Source organism: Pantherophis guttatus, chromosome 2 (genome assembly GCF_059756535.1).
Source record: "Pantherophis guttatus breed Tessera chromosome 2, ASM5975653v1, whole genome shotgun sequence".
Taxonomy (NCBI): domain Eukaryota; kingdom Metazoa; phylum Chordata; class Lepidosauria; order Squamata; family Colubridae; genus Pantherophis; species Pantherophis guttatus.
Genome location: NC_142064.1, coordinates 112,863,680 through 112,882,858, shown reverse-complemented (window position 1 = coordinate 112,882,858; position 19,179 = coordinate 112,863,680). Strand labels below are relative to the sequence as shown.

Below are 19,179 nucleotides of genomic sequence, written 5' to 3'. Positions count from 1 at the left end.
GCAGTCTTCCAATATTTGAGGGGTTGCCACAGAGAGGAAGGGGTCAAGTTATTTTCCAAAGAACCTGAAGGCCAAACAATAATGGATGGAAACTGATCAAGGAGAGATTCAACCTAGGAATAAGGAGAATTTTTCTGACAATGGGAACAATCAACCAATGGAACAGAAGTTGCCTTCAGAAGTTGTGGGAGCTTCATTACTGGAAGCTTTCAAGAAGAGACTGGACTGCCATCTGTCAGAAATGGTGTACGATCTCCTGCTTGGGCAGAGTGGGAGTTGGGGGGGTTGGACTAGATGACCTACAAGGTACCTTCCAGCTCTATTCTGATTGATTGATTGATTGATTGATTGATTGATTGATTGATAGATAGATAGATATAGGCCAATGTAGGTTGCCTCTAGTCTAGGCCATTACCCATTGATATATACTTCTGTGCTTCTTTAAGGAGAGCATAGGGAGCATTATTTGAATGAGACTGAATGGTTATATGCAAATAGGAGATAACTTATTCATACATTTATACAGGTAATCCTCACTTAATGTCCACTAGTTCAGTGACTGTTCAAAGATACAGTAGCACTGACTGAGGGGTACGTAGGACAGGTCCTCGTTGTGACTGTTGCATGGTCACATGATGATGATTCAGGCATTTAGCAACCAGCTTGCAGATATGATGTTGCAGCATCTTGCAGTTATGTGATCATCATTTGCAGCTTTCTCTGCTGGCTTCTAACAAGCAAATTCAATGGGGAAGCCAGCAGAAGGGCGCAAATGGTGATTATGTGACCACTGGGACATTGCCACTATGCAGGATTGGCTTAATAATGGCAAAGGAGACCACTGGAGCTGTGGTCATAAATAAGCATGATCATGTGGCATTATGCCTTAGACCATGTTGCTTAGTGTTGGAGTTTATGGTCCCAATGACTGTCCATATGCGGAGACTAGCTGTATAGTGTGTATGTAACTGTGTTGCAGACATCCATTTGCTGGATTGATGGAATGGGCAGAATTGATTCCATGTAGAGTTGATAACTCTAGATTAATAAATATTCTAGCATTCTTAGCTCCCAAGAATATTCTTACAGGACAAGCAAAATGGAATGTAATATAATTTACCTAAGTGATAGAGAGGAGGAAGCAAAGTACAATACAATCTCTTCTATACTAGTACAATAATTTTGAATCATCTGAAAAAACCTAATCTATTTATTGCCATCACACAGATACTGCATCATTATTCTGGGTAGGCTTAGCGATGCCACATGTTTATTGGACCCGTGTCCCTCGTGGTTGGTGCTGGTCTCCCGGGCGATTACACGAGGCTGGCTCCAGGGGATTATTAATGCTCTTTGAGGGTTTCTTCCCTCCCTCTCTGAAAGAGGCGGTGGTGAAGCCCCTCCTCAAGAAGCCCTCCCTGGACCCGGCTGTATTAGCGAACTATCGTCCAGTCTCCAACCTTGGCTTTGTTGCGAAGGTTGTTGAGAGTATGGTGGCGCGACAACTTCCCCAGTACCTGGATGAAGCTGTCTATCTAGATCCGTTCCAGTTGGGCTTCAGGCCGGGGTATAGCACGGAAACGGCATTGGTCACATTGGTTGATGATCTCTGGAGGGCTCGGGACAGGGGCTGCTCCTCTGTCCTGGTCTTATTAGACCTCTCAGTGGCTTTTGATACCATCGACCATGGTATCATGCTGCGACGATTGGAGGGATTGGGAGTGGGGGACACCGTGTTGCGGTGGGTTCTCCTCCTTCCTCTCCGACCGTACGCAGTTTGTGTTGGCAGGGGGACAGAGGTCGACCTCGAGGCGCTTTGTTTGTGGGGTGCCGCCAGGCTCAGTCCTCTCGCCCCTTCTGTTCAACATTTATGTGAAGCCGCTGGGTGAGATCATCCGTGGTTTCGGGGTAAATTTCCACCAGTACGCTGACAACACCCAGCTGTACATCTCCATCCCGGACCAGCCCAATGATGCCCTGGACGTGATATCCCGGTGCCTGGAGGCCGTGTGGATCTGGATGGGGAGAAACAAGCTCAGACTCAACCCTTCCAAGACCGAGTGGCTGTGGTTCCCGGCGTCCTGGTATAGTCAGCTGGTTCCATCGCTGACTATTGGGGGCGAGATCTTGTCCCCCTCAGAGTGGGTTCGCAACTTGCGTGTTCTCCTGGATGCACTGCTGTCTTTGGAAGATCATATGACGGCCGTGGCCAGGGGAGCTTTTTATCAGGTTCGCCTGATCCGCCAGTTGCGTCCCTTTCTGGGCTGGGATGTCCTGCGCACGGTCACTCATGCCCTCGTCCCGTCCTGTCTGGACTACTGTAATGCTCTCTATATGGGACTCCCCTTGAAGAGCACTCAGAGGCTCCAACTGGTCCAGAATGCGGCCACGCAGGTGATTATGGGGGTGACACGGCGCACCCATGTAACACCTCTCCTGCGCGAGCTGCACTGGCTCCCGGTGGTCTTCCGGGTGCGATTCAAGGTGTTGGTTACCACCTTTAAAGCGCTCCATGGCTTAGGACCGGGGTATATACGCGATCACCTTCTGCCACAGATAGCCTCCCATCGGCCAATACACTCCCACAGAGAGGGGCTCCTCAGGGTGCTGTCGGCCAAACAATGTCGACTGGTGACACTCAGGGGGAGAGCCTTCTCTGTGGGGGCACCAGCCCTTTGGAATAAGTTGCCCCTAGAGGTTCGTATGATCCCCGACCTGCGTACCTTTTGCCGCGCCCTGAAGACTCTTTTATTCCAACAAGCCGGGCTGGCCTAATAGGAATTTTAAATTGGGTGTCTGTTAGCTTTTAATTTTGTGGGCCAAATTTTTATATATTTGTTTTTAAATTGTTTTAAATTTTGTAAGTATATATGTGTTTTAAGATGGCTGTACATCGCCCTGAGTCCTTTGGGAGAAGGGCGGTATAGAAGTGTAATAAAATCTAAATCTAAAAATCTAAATCAAACCTGTTATCTCATCTGCAATAATTATATTTATTTATTTATTTATTTATTTATTTATTCGCATTTCTATACCGCCCTTCTCCTTTCGGACTCAGGGCGGTGAACAGCCAGATAAAAAACATCTATACAAACATCACAATTAAAATAGAATTAAGATAATTTATAAATTTGGCTCATAATTTAAAACTTGTCAATTAAAATAAATATTAAAATTTTAAAAATTTTAAAACTAACCCTAAAATCAGGACAGACCGGCTAGTTGAAAAAAATGAGTTTTTAGGGCCCGACGAAAAATCCGGAGGTCGGAGATCACTCGTATCTCTGGGGGTAGATTGTTCCATAGGGTAGGTGCCACCACAGAGAAGGCTCTGGAAATTAAATTTTAGACCATAGACACCTGGACTTGATTGAGGCATATTGTGTGATTGTGACATTATTACTGAACATATTGAATGAAGTGGAAAAAACTTGTGATATGAACCCAGCCACTTACTGTATTCTCCCACAATTTATAGTACTCTTTTTGTTCCCTTTCAGTTATTTCTTGGAGAATAAAGTAGATTTCTCTTGAGATAAAAGCTTTACCAGAATTTTATTTTAGTGTATTTTTGTATTTGAGAGTTGTCCAGCATAAGTGTTTGCTTTCGTCATCCAGAGATTGGATGTTGTGTTCAATGCACAAACTTTGCATATTCCTGAACTGAGAAATAGTTTACATTTATACTGTCACCATGTCTTTTTTGAAATATTATTAACTGATTATTTTTGTTCAGGGTAGGTTTGTCAGAGAAAATTATTTATTCCCATTTTTTGCTTAGCATCATCTTTACTGTATTTTTTTCTTCTTCTCTGCACTCCCAGGGCAGAGTTTAGGCTACGGCTTTGTCAACTATGTTGATTCCAATGATGCTGACAAAGCAATCAACACCTTGAATGGACTCAAACTGCAGACAAAAACAATCAAGGTGAGGAGCACGGGATGTGAGGGAAAACTCCTCTTAAAGGCAGAGCAGAGCTCAGGAGGGACAGGAACTCTCTATTTTTGTGCCCAATCATGTCTAACCCACTGTGAACCTGGTATAATGGATTGGGCTGAAAGAGAATGATTGGCCCAAAGTCACCCAATTGGCAAGCCTAGAACTCAGAATCTCCTAGCTTTTATGCCAGTACTTTCACTACTACACCAAATTGAGTCCCCAGTGGTGAAATCCTCCACAGTTTGCCAGTGGCTCACTGCCCGCACATGCGCGGTGCGTGCCAAACACACGTGTGCACACATGCTTGGTACACTCCAAACACATGCTGTGCACATGCGCATGCACAGTGCACACCAAACATGTGCTTTGTGCAGAAAAAGGATGGTTAAGAAGGTAAGTAGAACAGTGAGGGGGGAAAAGCTCTGCCACGCAATTTAGTTTCGCTAGAAAGCAGGATTTCCTGCTTTCTAGCGAATATAAATTGTGCAGCACAGCTGATCGTCAAAAATACTGGTTTGGACAAAACGGTAGCATTATTTTACTACCAGTTCACCTGAACTGGTAGCTTTTATTACTACCGGTTCGCCCGAACTGGTGTGAACCGGTAGCATTTCAGCCCTGTGGCTCCCCCTCTACACCTTTAAAGAACTACATCTTTAATCTTCTGGGACTGTGGCTCATTTGGAGTTTTGAGAATACAGCATAGGCATAGTTTATTACATAACATTGATTGATGGTAACACTTTGCTTTTTGGCCCCAAAGGGGGTGGTTTTTGTTTTTGTTTTTTACTATCCCTACTTACTATGGGCACACTTTCCCACCAAACACTGGGCTGCAGCCTTACTTCACTTTTATTTTCAAAGAGTTTCCTGCGGCCCAATTTGCTCCATGGAAAGAGGGGTGGTGCTAGAAGCTAGCTCTTTGCTGTCTGCCAGTTTCTAATTTTGTAATTAGAAGATTTTATTTTCTAAATATACACAGGGACATTGCCATTTCCTTCCCAAATGCTCACGGAAAAAATGATTTCTGCCCTACAGAGCCCACAGTTAAGAGTTTGCAGAAAAAGGCTTGTAGAGAAAGGAAATAGAGGTAAAGAAAAGGTACCAATAAATAGGAATCTTGGCTCCCCTTCAAAGAAAGTGTTGCTTGTTTTGTTTTATGATAGAAGGTTGCTTCTTTTGATGTGAGAATAGAATTCAGAAGATTGTTCTTTGCTTCTTTCTCGATGGCTCTTGTAACTATGCCCTTCTTCCCACCAGGTGTCCTACGCACGGCCGAGCTCTGCTTCTATCCGTGATGCCAATCTCTATGTCAGTGGCCTGCCCAAAACCATGAGCCAGAAAGAGATGGAGCAGCTCTTCTCACAGTATGGACGCATCATCACCTCCCGCATCCTTGTGGATCAGGTCACAGGTAACACAAGAGCAGGGATTTTACTCCACACTGGTGCCAGTGTTAAGAGTTGAGTGCCAGGGGATATAAAGCAGGGAGCAGGGCAGTGTAAGAAAGCAGGCTATGTTACACATTGAAGGTTATGCATGTATTTGTAAGTATTGTTACTTACCCGTATGTAAAATAAATAATTACTTTCTATGATACTGTTTGTATTAAGTCATGTGCTCAAATGTATATATTTTATTGTGTATCTCTCTGTTATATATGAATCACTCTTACTTCTGCAGTGACAAGCAAAGAACTCTGCCAGATAGTTCTCATTTTAGAAATAAATGAAAACTATCATTCATAATGTCACAGAGAAACTTCTAAATTCTATATGTGCCCAAAAACATTTAAATATGTTCCTAGACTGAGCTTTGACTCAGCTGAGTCGACTTGTTTTGGAACCACTGAGCAAAATAGGTTGTGGTTCCCACTCAAGCTAGGAAAAACAAAAGAAAAGAAAGGAAATGCCTAAGAGTAGCAATTGATCTATAAAGATTGCCGAATGCATTGCAAACAGTTGTCTTCCTCTGGAAAATTAAAATCAGTAACAATGTTCAACATTACAACCAATTTCAGCTACTCTGCTTTAGCTAGGAGACATTGTTGCCTAAACAATCAGAATATGCAGTAATCAGCATTAATTCCCCCGTTTTTCCATTTGTAGGTGTGTCTAGAGGTGTGGGATTCATCCGCTTTGACAAGAGGATAGAAGCTGAGGAAGCCATCAAGGGGCTGAATGGACAGAAACCGCTGGGTGCTAGTGAGCCCATCACAGTCAAATTTGCCAATAATCCCAGCCAGAAGACAGGGCAAGCATTACTCACACACCTGTATCAGACTACAGCCCGGCGGTACACAGGGCCTTTACATCACCAAACTCAGCGATTCAGGTGAGACAAGTTGCCCTCTCCTTTGTTGGAAGGCTGAGTGGTCAGGTCTTCTCCTCACCCAGTGCCTTGTAGCTGTTGTCCCTCTGCTTAAGGGAGCTGTAGTTTTCAGATCCCATACTTGGAGACATTCATCTTTAGTCTATCCTATCTGGGTACCATTAGTCCACAAACAAATACAATAGGAAATGCTTTCGTTTCCTTCTACAGCCCCATGGCAGAATCATACCAGTTGCTTCTTAACAAAACGTTTCTTGCAAAAAATAATCCATGGGGCTTGGGTCAGAGAAACAGTTCTCATGCTGCAGACTCTTCCTTAAGATACATTGGCTCTCTTTCTTTTCTTGATAAAGTCTTATATTTACAGCTGATGGCCACAAAACAGTGCAAAAGGAGAGAAATGGTTCTTCCCTGTAAAAGGGAAGGACAAAACTCTTTCTATGCTTTACTTAGTCTGCAAAGATTTCGTTTTTATGAGGAGTCCTCTGGGTGGCTAGGCTGCTGCAAGGAGGAGTCTGCTGGAACAAATACTCCAAAGGTAGAACAAACATCTGAAAATTGCTTTTGATAAAGGAGAGAGTAGGACAGGTAGTTCTGAGTCAAATAGCTTTTTAATACCTTTAATATCTTTCTCCTAGCAATTTTTGTAGCAGTGACTCTATTGGCCTACCCAAGAATTTCTGGTATTCTAACTCTACTAATGTAACTGGAGATTGAGTTTTAATGTTGAACCTAGAGTGTTGCCAGATTTCTCTTCCATAATTAGAGTGCCACAAAAAAGAACAGTCTGGGCAATGCTATCTGTCAAGGAGGAAGAACCAAGGCTCCTGAAACATTTACCTGTGAATTCGTAGAATCTTTTTCACCCTACAGGTAAACAGAAATAGATTTTGCCCTGCAGAATTCTTTAGCCTATGTTCTGATCAGTTTGGAAGATACTTGAATAACCAGAACAAAAATGGTGTAAAACTCTCACTCATTTTGTTTTGGAATGTCTGCTTGCAGCTTGAAATCTGTGTATATAGCACATATTCAGTATTCAATACTTTCTTCTATGTTTCTCATATATTTTGTGTGCTAGGGTTCTTTCAGACATAATGTTTTCTTTACACAGCAGTATAGAAAAGCTGCCCATTCTATGTAAAGATAATGCAGATGTTTACTTTTCCATTTGTAATCATGGTTTAAACATTGAAATACAACTGGAGAAGTAGATATATTAAATTTTCACTTCTGGTAGTGTGAGGTACATGGATTTACATATCCTTTCCCCATATTCTTGTAGAAAAATAATCATGTGAGATTATCCCTTTTCATGTAACATTGTGTGGCACTCATATGGTATTTCTATTCATCACCCATGGTATCTCCAAGGCTCAGCAGTTGTTCATCCTTCCAATTTATGGTAGCTAGTGGTCCCATTTTATGACTCAGATGAACAACTGAGATGATGTAACACCTCATAGTCTATATTGGTGGCACAATGTTACCTTTTTAGCTATGAGTCTATCATATTTCCTACCCACCAGTATAGGCTTGTGGTACGAAATGCCAAGACTAGAAGCCTCTTCAGGAATGGTCTGAAGCAGGGAGCTATTATGTTACAGATGACTCTTTATGAAATTGTACTTTCCATGGCTAGCTGATGTAACTGTTGAAGGGAGGTCAAGACAGCATGGATGATGGATTTTATTAGGCAGTTCCATACTAGGCAGTACTGCCAAGAATAAGGGATTTTGATATGATATAATTATGCAGGCTGAATTTTGGTAGAAAAGACTGTTAAAAATATCATACTGCTTGTGGAAGAGGACAGAACTAAAACAGTGAGCATTTCTATCCTCTGATTTTTTTAAAAAAATCCATTATAGATGTTTCCTTCTGCTTCTGGAGATTATTACTGCATTGTGAGATGAAATCCAAGGATGTTTATTTCTAAGAGGTTGACCTGGGCTTAGTCTTTTCTGTTCTCAATCTATTGGGAGCTGTAAATGATTTTGTATTGTGTTTTTTGGTGTTTCGGACTTAAGAGACCACAAGACAGAGACAAAGAAAAAAACAATATCTTAACTCATTGTGCATTTTTGTTGCAGCTCATTTTTTCATTTTTCTTTCATATAAAGCATAGGTAATCTACCGTAATTCTCTGGTATGCTAATCGAGAGTTGGTTATCAGTTGTGGCTTAGTTGAAGAGCAAAAACAAAGAATGTCTCATGATCGATTGTTATAACAATCACTTTTACATCAGAGGCAAAGTTGAAATTTCTAAAATCCTGCTGATTGCTATGTATATACTTTTAGGGCTTGCTACCTGCCTGATTATCCTTGCTTGACTTGTCCTGCAAACTCAATAGCTATATAGTTAGAAATATCACTGTGGAAATTTATTGATCCAAATCCTGAGATAGGAACTCATCTCAGACATCTGACTTCCCACACTGTGAATGTGACCAGACACTGTAGAGCAGCAAACTTAGCCCTGATGCAATGCCAGGATTCTGGATTAATATTTTGTGCAGCCAATGTCTATTATCCAGGAGCTGGGAGAGATAATTCCTGAAGAAAACAGCCCCCAAAATGTAAATTTCAGGGGATTCCTTGTAGGCCAAATGAAGGCAAAACAGTTATAACTGTCCTGCCCCTTCTGACTAAATTGTAAGGCATTTTAAAGTAGTGGTCACTATATGTTGAACAGAGTCAGTAAGTATTCTTTGAATTGTATCTTTTGTCTTCTAGTTGTCTGCCAACTAGCTTTGTGTGATAACATGGCTAATTTAACATTCTTCATTGAAGGACTTTAAAAAAAGCAGCTGCTCACAATTGTAAAATATGTTAGTCCAGTTTCTCCTATTTCAATGGGGTACTTCTAAACCTGTGTGTAATGGATTTGGGGATTACCTCTCAGGTAAAATGGTCCATGTTTAATATTATCAGTGAAATTACCATCATGTCTGTCTGGGAGTCAAATAGCTTGCAATTCATGTTCAAATTATTTTGAAAATGCATGTAATGCTTCATTGCATTATATTTGGCTTGATTTGTAGAGACAGAAGACAAAAATAGCAACCCAGCACAAGTATTTCCTCTTTCTTTGTCTAGATGATACTCTAACCATCAAATAATTCTCCAATAGTCTCAAGTTATAGTTATGGATAGATAGAATCCAGGAATCCTATATATAAATCTGCCCCAAAAATCAGAATACTTGATCCAGCAATTATTTTTTACCAGATCTGCTAAAACAGTGGTTCTCAACCTGTGGGTTGGAACCCCTTTGGGGGTCGAACGACCCTTTCACAGGGGTCACCTAAGACCATCGGAAAATACATATTTTCAATGGTCTTAGGAACAATTTTATGGTTGGGGGTCACCACACCATGAGGAACTGTATTAAAGGGTCGCGGCCTTAGGAAGGTTGAGAACCACTGTGCTAAAACAATCTATATTCAGTAGATGTAAATCCATGAAAAAAGGAATTTGCTAGGAATTTAGTTACTTTTCCAATCTGTTTGATGAAGAGCTGTGTATGCCTTGTGTATGTGCATTAAGACTGGGCCGAATGGTAGTTCAGGATCACTTGATTTGAATTTGCTGCTCATGCATTTCTACCCATACATAAACGTCACATATAAAAGCATGGCATCTGCATGGCATATAGTGTAAAATCCATACAAACCCATGGAACATGTGAACATAAGGATTTCTTTTCCCTTTCCCTGTGCCTTGGCTAATTAATTTTACAGTTTTTGGATAAAACCATAATATATGGACCAAAATACTTGAGCCTAGACAATGTAGTTCTGCCATCACACAATTAACTGCTGCACATGGAAAGCAGCAAAATGCCCCAGTTAAAAGGACTGTAATTCTGAGGCAATACTTATAAATCTGTAGTAAAAAAAATGCTACATTGTACAAAGCAAGCAAATATTTCTATTCTTTTAAATGCACAATTTGTGAAAGGAAGCTTTTAAAATATTTTTTCTTTTTACACAAGGTTCCTTGAAGAACTAGAATTCTGGAAAAGCATACAAGTATAGGTGATGAACACTTGAGTTAACATAGGCACAGAGCAATTAGAAATTCAGGAAAGTTAACTGAGAAGGATTAAATTATTTGATTTTGACAGCTGAAAGCTCTAACAACCAAGGCACTTTGAGGTTTTGTCTAGCAACCACAGTCGTTATATATTGCTAAAGAAAGAAAAACCTTTTGATCTTACAGAATAATGGGAATCTTGTTGTACTATAAAGCCAGCATGTAGATCCCATGTCAAGAGAATTACTATATAAAATCTGGGCCACCAAGTGGAAAGGAAAATCCACTGTAAAAACGGGGCTGGGATGCCAAAATGAAACTATAAACATGTTTGCCATGTACGCTTCTATTCTTTATGTGTCTTGTTTTTAAAAGGAATGAGTGTCAGAAACATCCTCATCCTCATTGTGATGTTTGAAATACAACTTTCACCGCCCTTTAGTACTTAATGCCTCCCATTTCCAACACTTTCTAGCATCATGAAAAAATAGATGTGTAAAAATACGTAGAGCACCTGATCCTTGTTATTATTTTTGAATTTCCCTCCCCCAACCAAACTATAAGACACCAGGGACTCAGGATGCGGTTGTGCACACACATTAAATGGCAGATGTGGCAGTGACAGAATCCATGTACTGCCTTTCTGCTGCACTGACAATCAGGTCAGATAACCTCACAGGACCCTTTTGTTACGAGATTGTCTACTAACAATGGCCTCTCCTCATCTTCCTCTTCCTCCCACAGGCTCGACAATTTGCTAAACATGGCATACGGCGTCAAGAGGTAAATAGCCTTCCAAAGCCTACGCTCCTCGCCCCCTCCTCTTCCCCATCTTGGCTGGATTTTTAAAAGGTGATTGGTCAGGGCAAACCCCGCTCCCCAGCCAAGAACTTCCTTTTCTGCCTTGCCAAGGCCTCCCTGCAACACAGCCATGCTTCCATTTTGTAGAAACCTGAAAGAAGCTGAGGGTTGTGATTGATCAGACCCAGCACTGAGACTTGGAGGGGGCAGAGTCTCCTATAGAGAGGACCATTTTCTTTCCCAGTTTGAGCCATGTTTAAACCATCACATAGACAACATTTGGTTGCTTGATTCAGTGCTTTTCACTGTATATTGATCTTTTCTTTTTAATCACCCAAAAACCCCAATAACCCTTCCACACTTTCTTCAGTGAAGACGGGAATTGAAAAAGAAAAGCTAAAATCCCTCCAATTTCTGACTTAGGCTGTGGAATTCAAATGTGTGTGTCTTGAGGACGCACCATAGTCTTTCATGTGTTCTTTTGGTTCTGTTTTGGGTTTGGCTGAGAGAAGGGCTTGCTGTTTGCTCAGATGACTGGCTGTTCTTTATGATTTTTGGTCCTGTGTTTCTTAGATTTCATTGTGTTGGGTGCTTCTTGGTTTCATTTAATTCCATTGCTTGTGAGCCAGAAGTTAGTGATTGTTCTAAAAGTATATCAGAAAAGCAATAACCCATTTTGTTTTTCAATTTGTGGGCACCCTTTGAGACCCAAAAGATTATTTATTTGTTTGAACAATGACATTTACCCAGATAACCAACTCTTCCATAGAAAATTTGGCATGGCTTCTGAAACTGTCAGGAGTCTCCTGTCCAGACACATATCCAGTTCATATGTTATTATGTTCAACAGTGCTGTAGCATTGTTTATTTAAACTAAAAATATTCATTGTATCAGACCATACTCTTCATTTTAAGCTGATATTTAAAATATTTGCTGCCTTAGCTTCCTTTGTGGGAGCTCCAGTCTGCCCTGGAGATTCCTGGCAACATTCAGCTGCCTCCTCAGATTTGGCAAAGAAAAGCTGCCCATTCTGTAACTCTGCCCCGATTCAGTCCATATCAACTCCCAACATGACCATTGGGGAGAATTTTTATCAAGGGTATGAAAGCATGCATCTATGTTCAAATTTTGCACTCAAAGATATAAGAGCAGTATCTGATGCCTGCTTACTCAGAAATAAGTCCTACTGAGGTCCATGGGGCTTCCTCCAGTAAGTGTGCACGGGCCTTTAGCAGCAATCAGCTAAATCTGAACACTGATGCTGACTCAGGCAACTTTACTCGGCTAGTTTAGGTTGAGGAAGTAGCTTGACTGAGCCATTATCCCTGTCAGTCACTTTCTGTTTGAAATGTTTGGCTTAGTAGCATGCGAACGAGATACATTGTGCATCTGGAACAAAGTTGATCCAGCTGGGTATGATCCAGAAAGAGGTTTGCACACTGTGTAAAACCATGGTTTATTGAATAAACCACCGTGGCTATGTTTGCCCAACCTTACAAGCCACTTTCTGGACCTAGAACAAAGTTGATTCAGCTGGGTGTAGAAATGGTTTGCACACTGTCCAAAACTATAGTTTATTGAATAACCCATTGTTGTTATGTTTACCCAGCCCTACAAGCCACAGACAAGGAAACTGTATTTAGACTTGGCACAATGTCTAAATCCCGGTAGAGATGGTTTGTCTGAATTAATCCATTAATTTAAGTTATTCAAGAACTTTTTAGTGAAAATTATGTTGCGGTAGACAAGGCATGGGGGGGGGGGGAAGATTGTGATAGATGGAAGACAGAACAGAAATGTGTGGTGGGCTGTCCCCTGCCATTGTCAGAAGGTTTGCTAAATCTCCATCTGATTTTGGTACTTACGTTGCAATTATACTTTGTTACCTTGAAGTTATCTCAAACTAAGATCTTCATTTTGCAAACAATACACCAGATTCCAATTTCCATCCTTGCAAAAATGATGGTCACAGTTCATTTTATTACAAACCCTTTCATAATATGCTAGTGTATTTATTTAGCTCTCAGGAAGCCCAATAGATAAATCAAATATTTCTTCCATCTTGCAAGCAGAACTAAACCTTAAGAAGAGCCCAAGATAGGGAGAAATATATTTGAAGAATGTGAATTCAAATGTTAGCTTCTGGATTTGTCTTGGCAAATAAAAGAATTATGGAAATAGGATCATACAATTTATGTCAGCTTCCTGGCATAGATAAAATCTTAAGAGAAATTGCCTCTCTGATGAGTTCCCTTTTAAGCTAAGAATGCTAGATGAAAGCGGGCACTGCTCCCTTTTGCTGGGGGTTGTCACCACTGTCCCTAACCTCTCTGTAATGCATTGAATTTATGCTGGCAGAATGCCAGCCTTACACCCAAAGTAGTCCTCTCTCCTTGATCTCCAGGTTCTCTCCTATCACGATCGACAGCATGACCAGTCTGGCAGGAGTCAATTTGACCGGGGCCTCCAGTGCTGGCTGGTGCATCTTTGTGTACAACCTCTCTCCAGAGGCAGATGAGAGCGTCCTCTGGCAGCTCTTTGGGCCCTTTGGAGCTGTCACCAACGTCAAAGTAATCCGCGACTTCACCACCAACAAGTGCAAAGGCTTTGGCTTTGTCACCATGACCAACTATGATGAAGCCGCCATGGCCATCGCCAGCCTCAATGGCTACCGACTGGGTGACCGAATCCTCCAGGTTTCCTTCAAGACCAGTAAGCAACACAAGGCATGAGTGAGCAAATGCGCCAGAGAGATGGGGGGAGGGGGGAGCAACAGTGTGCTGGAAACAGCTCTCTTCCCCAACTCGCCACAAGAACGGAAATGTTCATTGACTCAATGTTGCAGAATATTCAACCGCCAGACACCGTGATCTTTGGGAAGCAGGAGGCTCCTCCCCCTCCTTCTCCCCATGCCCGACAGCCCAGCGGGAAGCACGGATGCAGCAACTTGTCAGCCACTTCTTGAAAATTAAACCCTGTTCTGACAGCATGCAGGGGTGACATCTGCTCAGAATAGGATACCTCTCTTGTTTCTATGCTTGGTGACCCCTCCCTCTTTCAAGGCTTTCTTTCTAACATACATGCCCAGGTCTGAAGCTTTCTCGAGTTGTCCATATATCTTTCCCTCTATGAATTCCACACCTGTATGGTTTCTTTGGTGGACAGTTTTTCTGACCCTGGAGGATGAAAAAAACACTCCCAGTAAGGTGTGATAGAAATGTCCCCTTCATGTTAAAACATTGTGAACCAACAAATCCAAGAAGGTCATGACTGTTACTCTGAGCTAGCCGAGGGGGAGGAATTAAAAAGATTCAGCTCACCACCTTTGTTCTCTTACAATGCAAAAAGAAAGAAAGAAAAAGAACAAATGTGGTTGGAGGAGATTGCACTCATCTCATCTGTTGGTCTAATATGTTAGTAATACAGGTTCTTAATCCCACTGTTTACCTTGGCCCCTAATTAGAATGATGCCATATTTGGGAAAATAAATCTAACCTTTTATGTCTGAAAAGAGGGTACTTCCTATTTGATTCCAGAGAAAACTCATTCCCTGGGAAAAGAAGAACCATTTTACACTTGTATGCTGTAAAATTTGCTGACCAGGTTTTGAATATTTGCTTATTTATTTAACTACTTTACATTGAAATGAAAGTTTGGGCCAGAGTGATGTAAAAAAGGGCAGTCAAGAATTTGGCACAAAGTCCAAGATTTCTAGAGTCTTTATGGCTTCTAATCAGGTTGTAAGGACTAGATAAGTTTCTTACGGGTCAGAAGTAGGGACTTGCTATTTGAGACGTTATGGAGCAGTAAGTTAAACATTTTATTTTTCTTCTTCCCCAAGATGAAATGTTTTTCTTTTGTTGTAAACTGATATTTCATGAAGAATTTATAGAACCAAGCACAGGGGAAGGAAATCAGCCCCAGAGTTGTGATCATTGACAACTGAATAGATTGAAAGGTGTTTTGGGCAAAGGGAAGATGGTTAGTATGGCTGAGGTCTTCCTTTCTCTTTTAAAACAAATAAGTGACCAAACAAGGGGAAAATCATAAATTTTAAAAGGTGAAACTGAAACAAAGAAGAAAACCCAACAAAAATTTTAAAAAAGATTTTAAAAATCTATTTTTATAAAAAAGGAAAAGAGACCTTGCTGGAAATTTTTACTGGGATTCTTGAACTTCATACACAGTCACAATAACAAATTCCAAAGGGGGGGAAACAAACAAGCCACTAAGTGCGATTGCTGTGCATGGTCCAATCATTCCTTCCAGTGGGCCTTTTCAAACAATTAACAAAGATACCACACACCTACAGAGATTGCTAGCAAATCTTTGGCATCACTCCCCATGCACGGAATTAGGATAGGAGTGTTAGTATTGCTGTAAACTGTGTTGTTGGCAGAGTGGGGGCAGGATAGCCAAGGACTGTTGGCTTTTCTAGTTCAAGTTAGAAAGGGTCCATCCCAAAACCAGCATCTTCCTCTTGGTCCATTCCACTCCGCTTAGTAAAAAGTAGGGCAGCTCAGAGGTGGGGCTGAGTTGTCTTCTATATGTAGGATATCTGAGACCAACATAGAGTGGGTCAGTATCCCATGATTTATAGGGCAGCACACAACAAATGAGACACTTTAAAAAGTTACAAAACTCTACCAATTAAAAAGCAGAGGGATGGACACCAGAAGAAAATCAGGTTCTTCAAACCAGGTGTCATGGACACAAGCCCAGAAAAAGTAGCTGTCTCCCTACTCAACATTTTCTCAACAGTAATGTGAAGATGCGGAAACAAGGCATTTTCCTTAAATAGGGAGCATTGCAAAAATCTGTCTACACCATTTAAAACAACTGAGCATCAAGTGCATGTTTTAAACTGTGTATTGGGGGTGGGGGGGGTGAGTTGCCTGGAAAGACCTTCAGATTCTTGTGCAAAAGCAACACTTTGTGTCTCAGGTCCCAAAGATTTTAGGTGATTTTGTCCCAACTATCAAAGTCAGGAAATGGAGACAACTCCTTTTATTCTCCTTTTCTTTCTGTTCCTTTTTTCCCTTTGCATTTTTTCTTGTGGGAGGTGAGGAGGGGGTAGAGGGCTATAATAACTTGATTGTATTAGTAGATTTTCAGCACCACCATTATCTCGCTATCCCAAAAACCAAAAGGGCAGAAAACTGACAAAAGTTTCAAAAATAAAAACTGCATGCTTCATCATATAACCACTGCTTTTACTCACATCAACTTCCATAGCTTTCTTTTTCAAAAATATTTTCTACAGGTATTACAAAATTATTCAGCAAGGTTAAAAACTCTCCCAAACCAGGAAATGCAGTTTATGCACAGACCCTGATTTCTGTCTCCATGCACAATCTCTTTAGAAGGCATTGCTCTCTTTCTGACCAGGGCACAGAAGTCGGCTGCTCCTTCTGCTGCAACTGAACTCTGGAATCCAGAATTGACCTGGAAGTCCCCATCAACAGTGAGGGGAAGAAATGGGTGGTTCAATACTGTTAACAGTACCTGATAAAGGAGAAAACAAGCAAAACTTGTTAGGGTGAGGATACCATGCAGAGATTGTGCTTAATATACAACTGCAAGATAGAGCCAGAGAGAATTTGGGAAGTTTCTGTGGAATAAATTTAGCTTACTAAGGTTGGATTCCCTACCATTTTAAGCATAAAGAGGGTCCTACTTCTAAATGTGGGGCATGGCTGCCCTAAAAAAGCAACCAAGGACCCTTCTGGACAATAGGATGGCAGTGAGGTAGCTATGCTCATCTGAAGGAGCTGACCTGCTCCTTCAGATGAGCATAGCTACAGCAGGTCAGTTTGGTTCTGGGACGTTGTGGGATTCTTTCCCAAATTACCTTGTCTTGAAAGGAAGGGCTGTGTGCTAGAAGGCACTGCTTTCTTTCTAACCCACCTGTCTCTTTCCATACAGTTTGAATAGATCTCAGTGGAATGTTTGCCACTTGCCCTTTCCAGACACACTATTGCAACCCCAGACTAATTCTAACTTTTGAACTTTCGGACTGAAATTCGGACTTTAACATAGATTTGGTTGTCTCTTTTAACACCCACATTTATTTTGCTTGCTGAATGTAAACCCCTTCCCACAATAGAACCTTTCTTGCTTGTCTGGGGAAGGGGTCTCAAAATAATTCCCAGGTCTACTGCCGTTTGTATAGGAAAGGAAGAAAATGCTGATGTGAGAAGACATAGTGATGCAGCATGTTCAGTAAAAGGCATAGTTCCTTGCACTTCCCAAATGAATTATTAGCAGGTTGTGGTGCAGACAGTGGTAAAATCTAAGGATCTTAACTAACTACTAAAATATTCCCATTTTAGCTAGAATTTTATAATCTTTTTAGGTTTCCATCCCACTTAAATTAATATTTCCTTCTATCCAAATTAACCAAACACAATCCCCAGCTCTGAAACGGTGCACACCTTCAACTAGATTTAGAGCCACTATGTAGTGGCTGATCATCCCCAAGAAAGAATATATTCCTCAATGCCAATCATCTCTGTAAGCAACACTGCACTTTAGCATCATGGACTACCACAACTGAGACTTTGCTCTGATGCCCACCCAATGCTAGCTGATGTGCAGGACTCTTAGATGAAGGGATCCAATTTCTCTTCTATGCTGTAAAGCAATTGTGGAGCAATCAGACCATAAGAAGGCCTTGTGATTCCCATGCTTTAAGATTTCTCTCAGGGGACTTCTCTTTTCTTCGTGGCAGCAATAAATCTTCTAGTCCTTTGAGATGAACACTCCTGCTTGGGCTCTTGGCCTTTTTTGCAGTCTGAGGCAGCATGGGCTGCTGGTTATAGTACAGGCCAGCATGATTACCTTGTGCTTATCTCACAGTTAGGTGGGCTACTTAAGACTACCTTTCTGGTCCTTGCCAAAGACACGCTTCATGTCTTCTTGTCAGACATCTAGCTTTCAGCCTGATTTTCTTTCTCTAATTTTAACCTGACGGCATGTGCGCTCCTCTGTACTTTGATACTGGACCACATAGACATCTGGGTGTGTATGTGCATGTATGGGCAGATGTGGGGAAGAGAGGCAGCAATCCTATATCCATGTGGCAAACATACTGACCTAGTTAAGATTTTGGGGCAGCCAATAATGTAGCTATGAGTTCCTGCTGTGTGGATCCTTTTCCTGAAAACACCAGAGTATCACACCTTCAGAATCTGCCAGTCAAAACGCATGCACCTTGGATCCTTGGCACTAATGTCTACCTGCAAAAACATGGCTAGAGTGGTAGTGTGCCCACAAATCTATCCAACGGGATTTTAAAATAGATTCATATTATGGAAGCCTAAATCTTCCAAGTAGCCTCCCGTTCTAGTCTTGCTTTCAGTTATTTGAAGATGAATCACTATCACAAATGATAAACTTCTTCCCAATATCACTTCCTGGCAAGGGACGATTCCCCGAAATTAATGAAGGGATTGTCTCTAATGACACTCCTTTTTCTTTTTTTTAACAGACCAAGCTAACCCTGTAGAGCTTTGAACAGAGACTCCTGTCCAGAAGGCCATTCTTGTCTCTATCTCATTAACCTAAAACTCTTTTGTCAGGGTGAAGCTAAAACAAACTCGCCCCACCCCTACCTTTTAATTGTTCTGTGTGGGGTGATGCTTTTTAATAGAAAGTCAGAATGATGCAAAGGTTGTTTTTTTAAAAAAAGAAAAAAATGGGCTGCTTCAATACTTACCACCTGGCCTTTGTCTTATGATCCTTGGGTTGGAGGATGCTTTCCTGGTAGGTCCTCGTGCTGAATGTATTCTCAGTGACCTCATAATAAATTAAGACAAATGCTGGAGGGTGTCATCCTATAGTATGCAAGTTTTCCTGCGATAACAAAGTGCTGTGGCAAGCTAGATGTCAAGGGGCAGAAGTGAAACTTTTCTTCCTTGCTGTCAACAAACCATTTTTCAACCTTGGCTGTAGGTAGGTAGGTGAGGAAGAAAAGCAGAGGGTAAAGATACAGGCCAGGGCTTTTTCTCAGAACAGTGCTCTGTAATGTTAGCCAGCTTCTGTTTGTTTGTTTAAAAGCAGGAAGCT

General features: G+C 41.4%; 1 protein-coding gene across 6 annotated transcripts in view; it reads left to right on the top strand.

The window, feature by feature from the left end:
• Window positions 1–14,125, top strand: part of ELAVL3 (ELAV like RNA binding protein 3) — an 81,777-nt gene extending 67,652 nt beyond the window's left edge. For 3 of the 6 annotated variants that reach the window (XM_034434529.3, XM_034434528.3, XM_034434536.2), the window contains exons 3-7: window positions 3,825–3,928; window positions 5,201–5,354; window positions 6,049–6,274; window positions 11,055–11,093; window positions 13,496–14,125. In XM_034434529.3, coding sequence (XP_034290420.1) covers window positions 3,825–3,928; window positions 5,201–5,354; window positions 6,049–6,274; window positions 11,055–11,093; window positions 13,496–13,844 — 872 coding nt within the window. In that variant the 3' untranslated portion in view covers window positions 13,845–14,125. The remainder of the gene's footprint in view (window positions 1–3,824; window positions 3,929–5,200; window positions 5,355–6,048; window positions 6,275–11,054; window positions 11,094–13,495) is intronic. The other 3 variants (XM_034434530.3, XM_034434535.3, XM_034434534.3) reach the window with 3 other exon arrangements.
• Window positions 14,126–19,179: the final 5,054 nt, after the last annotated feature.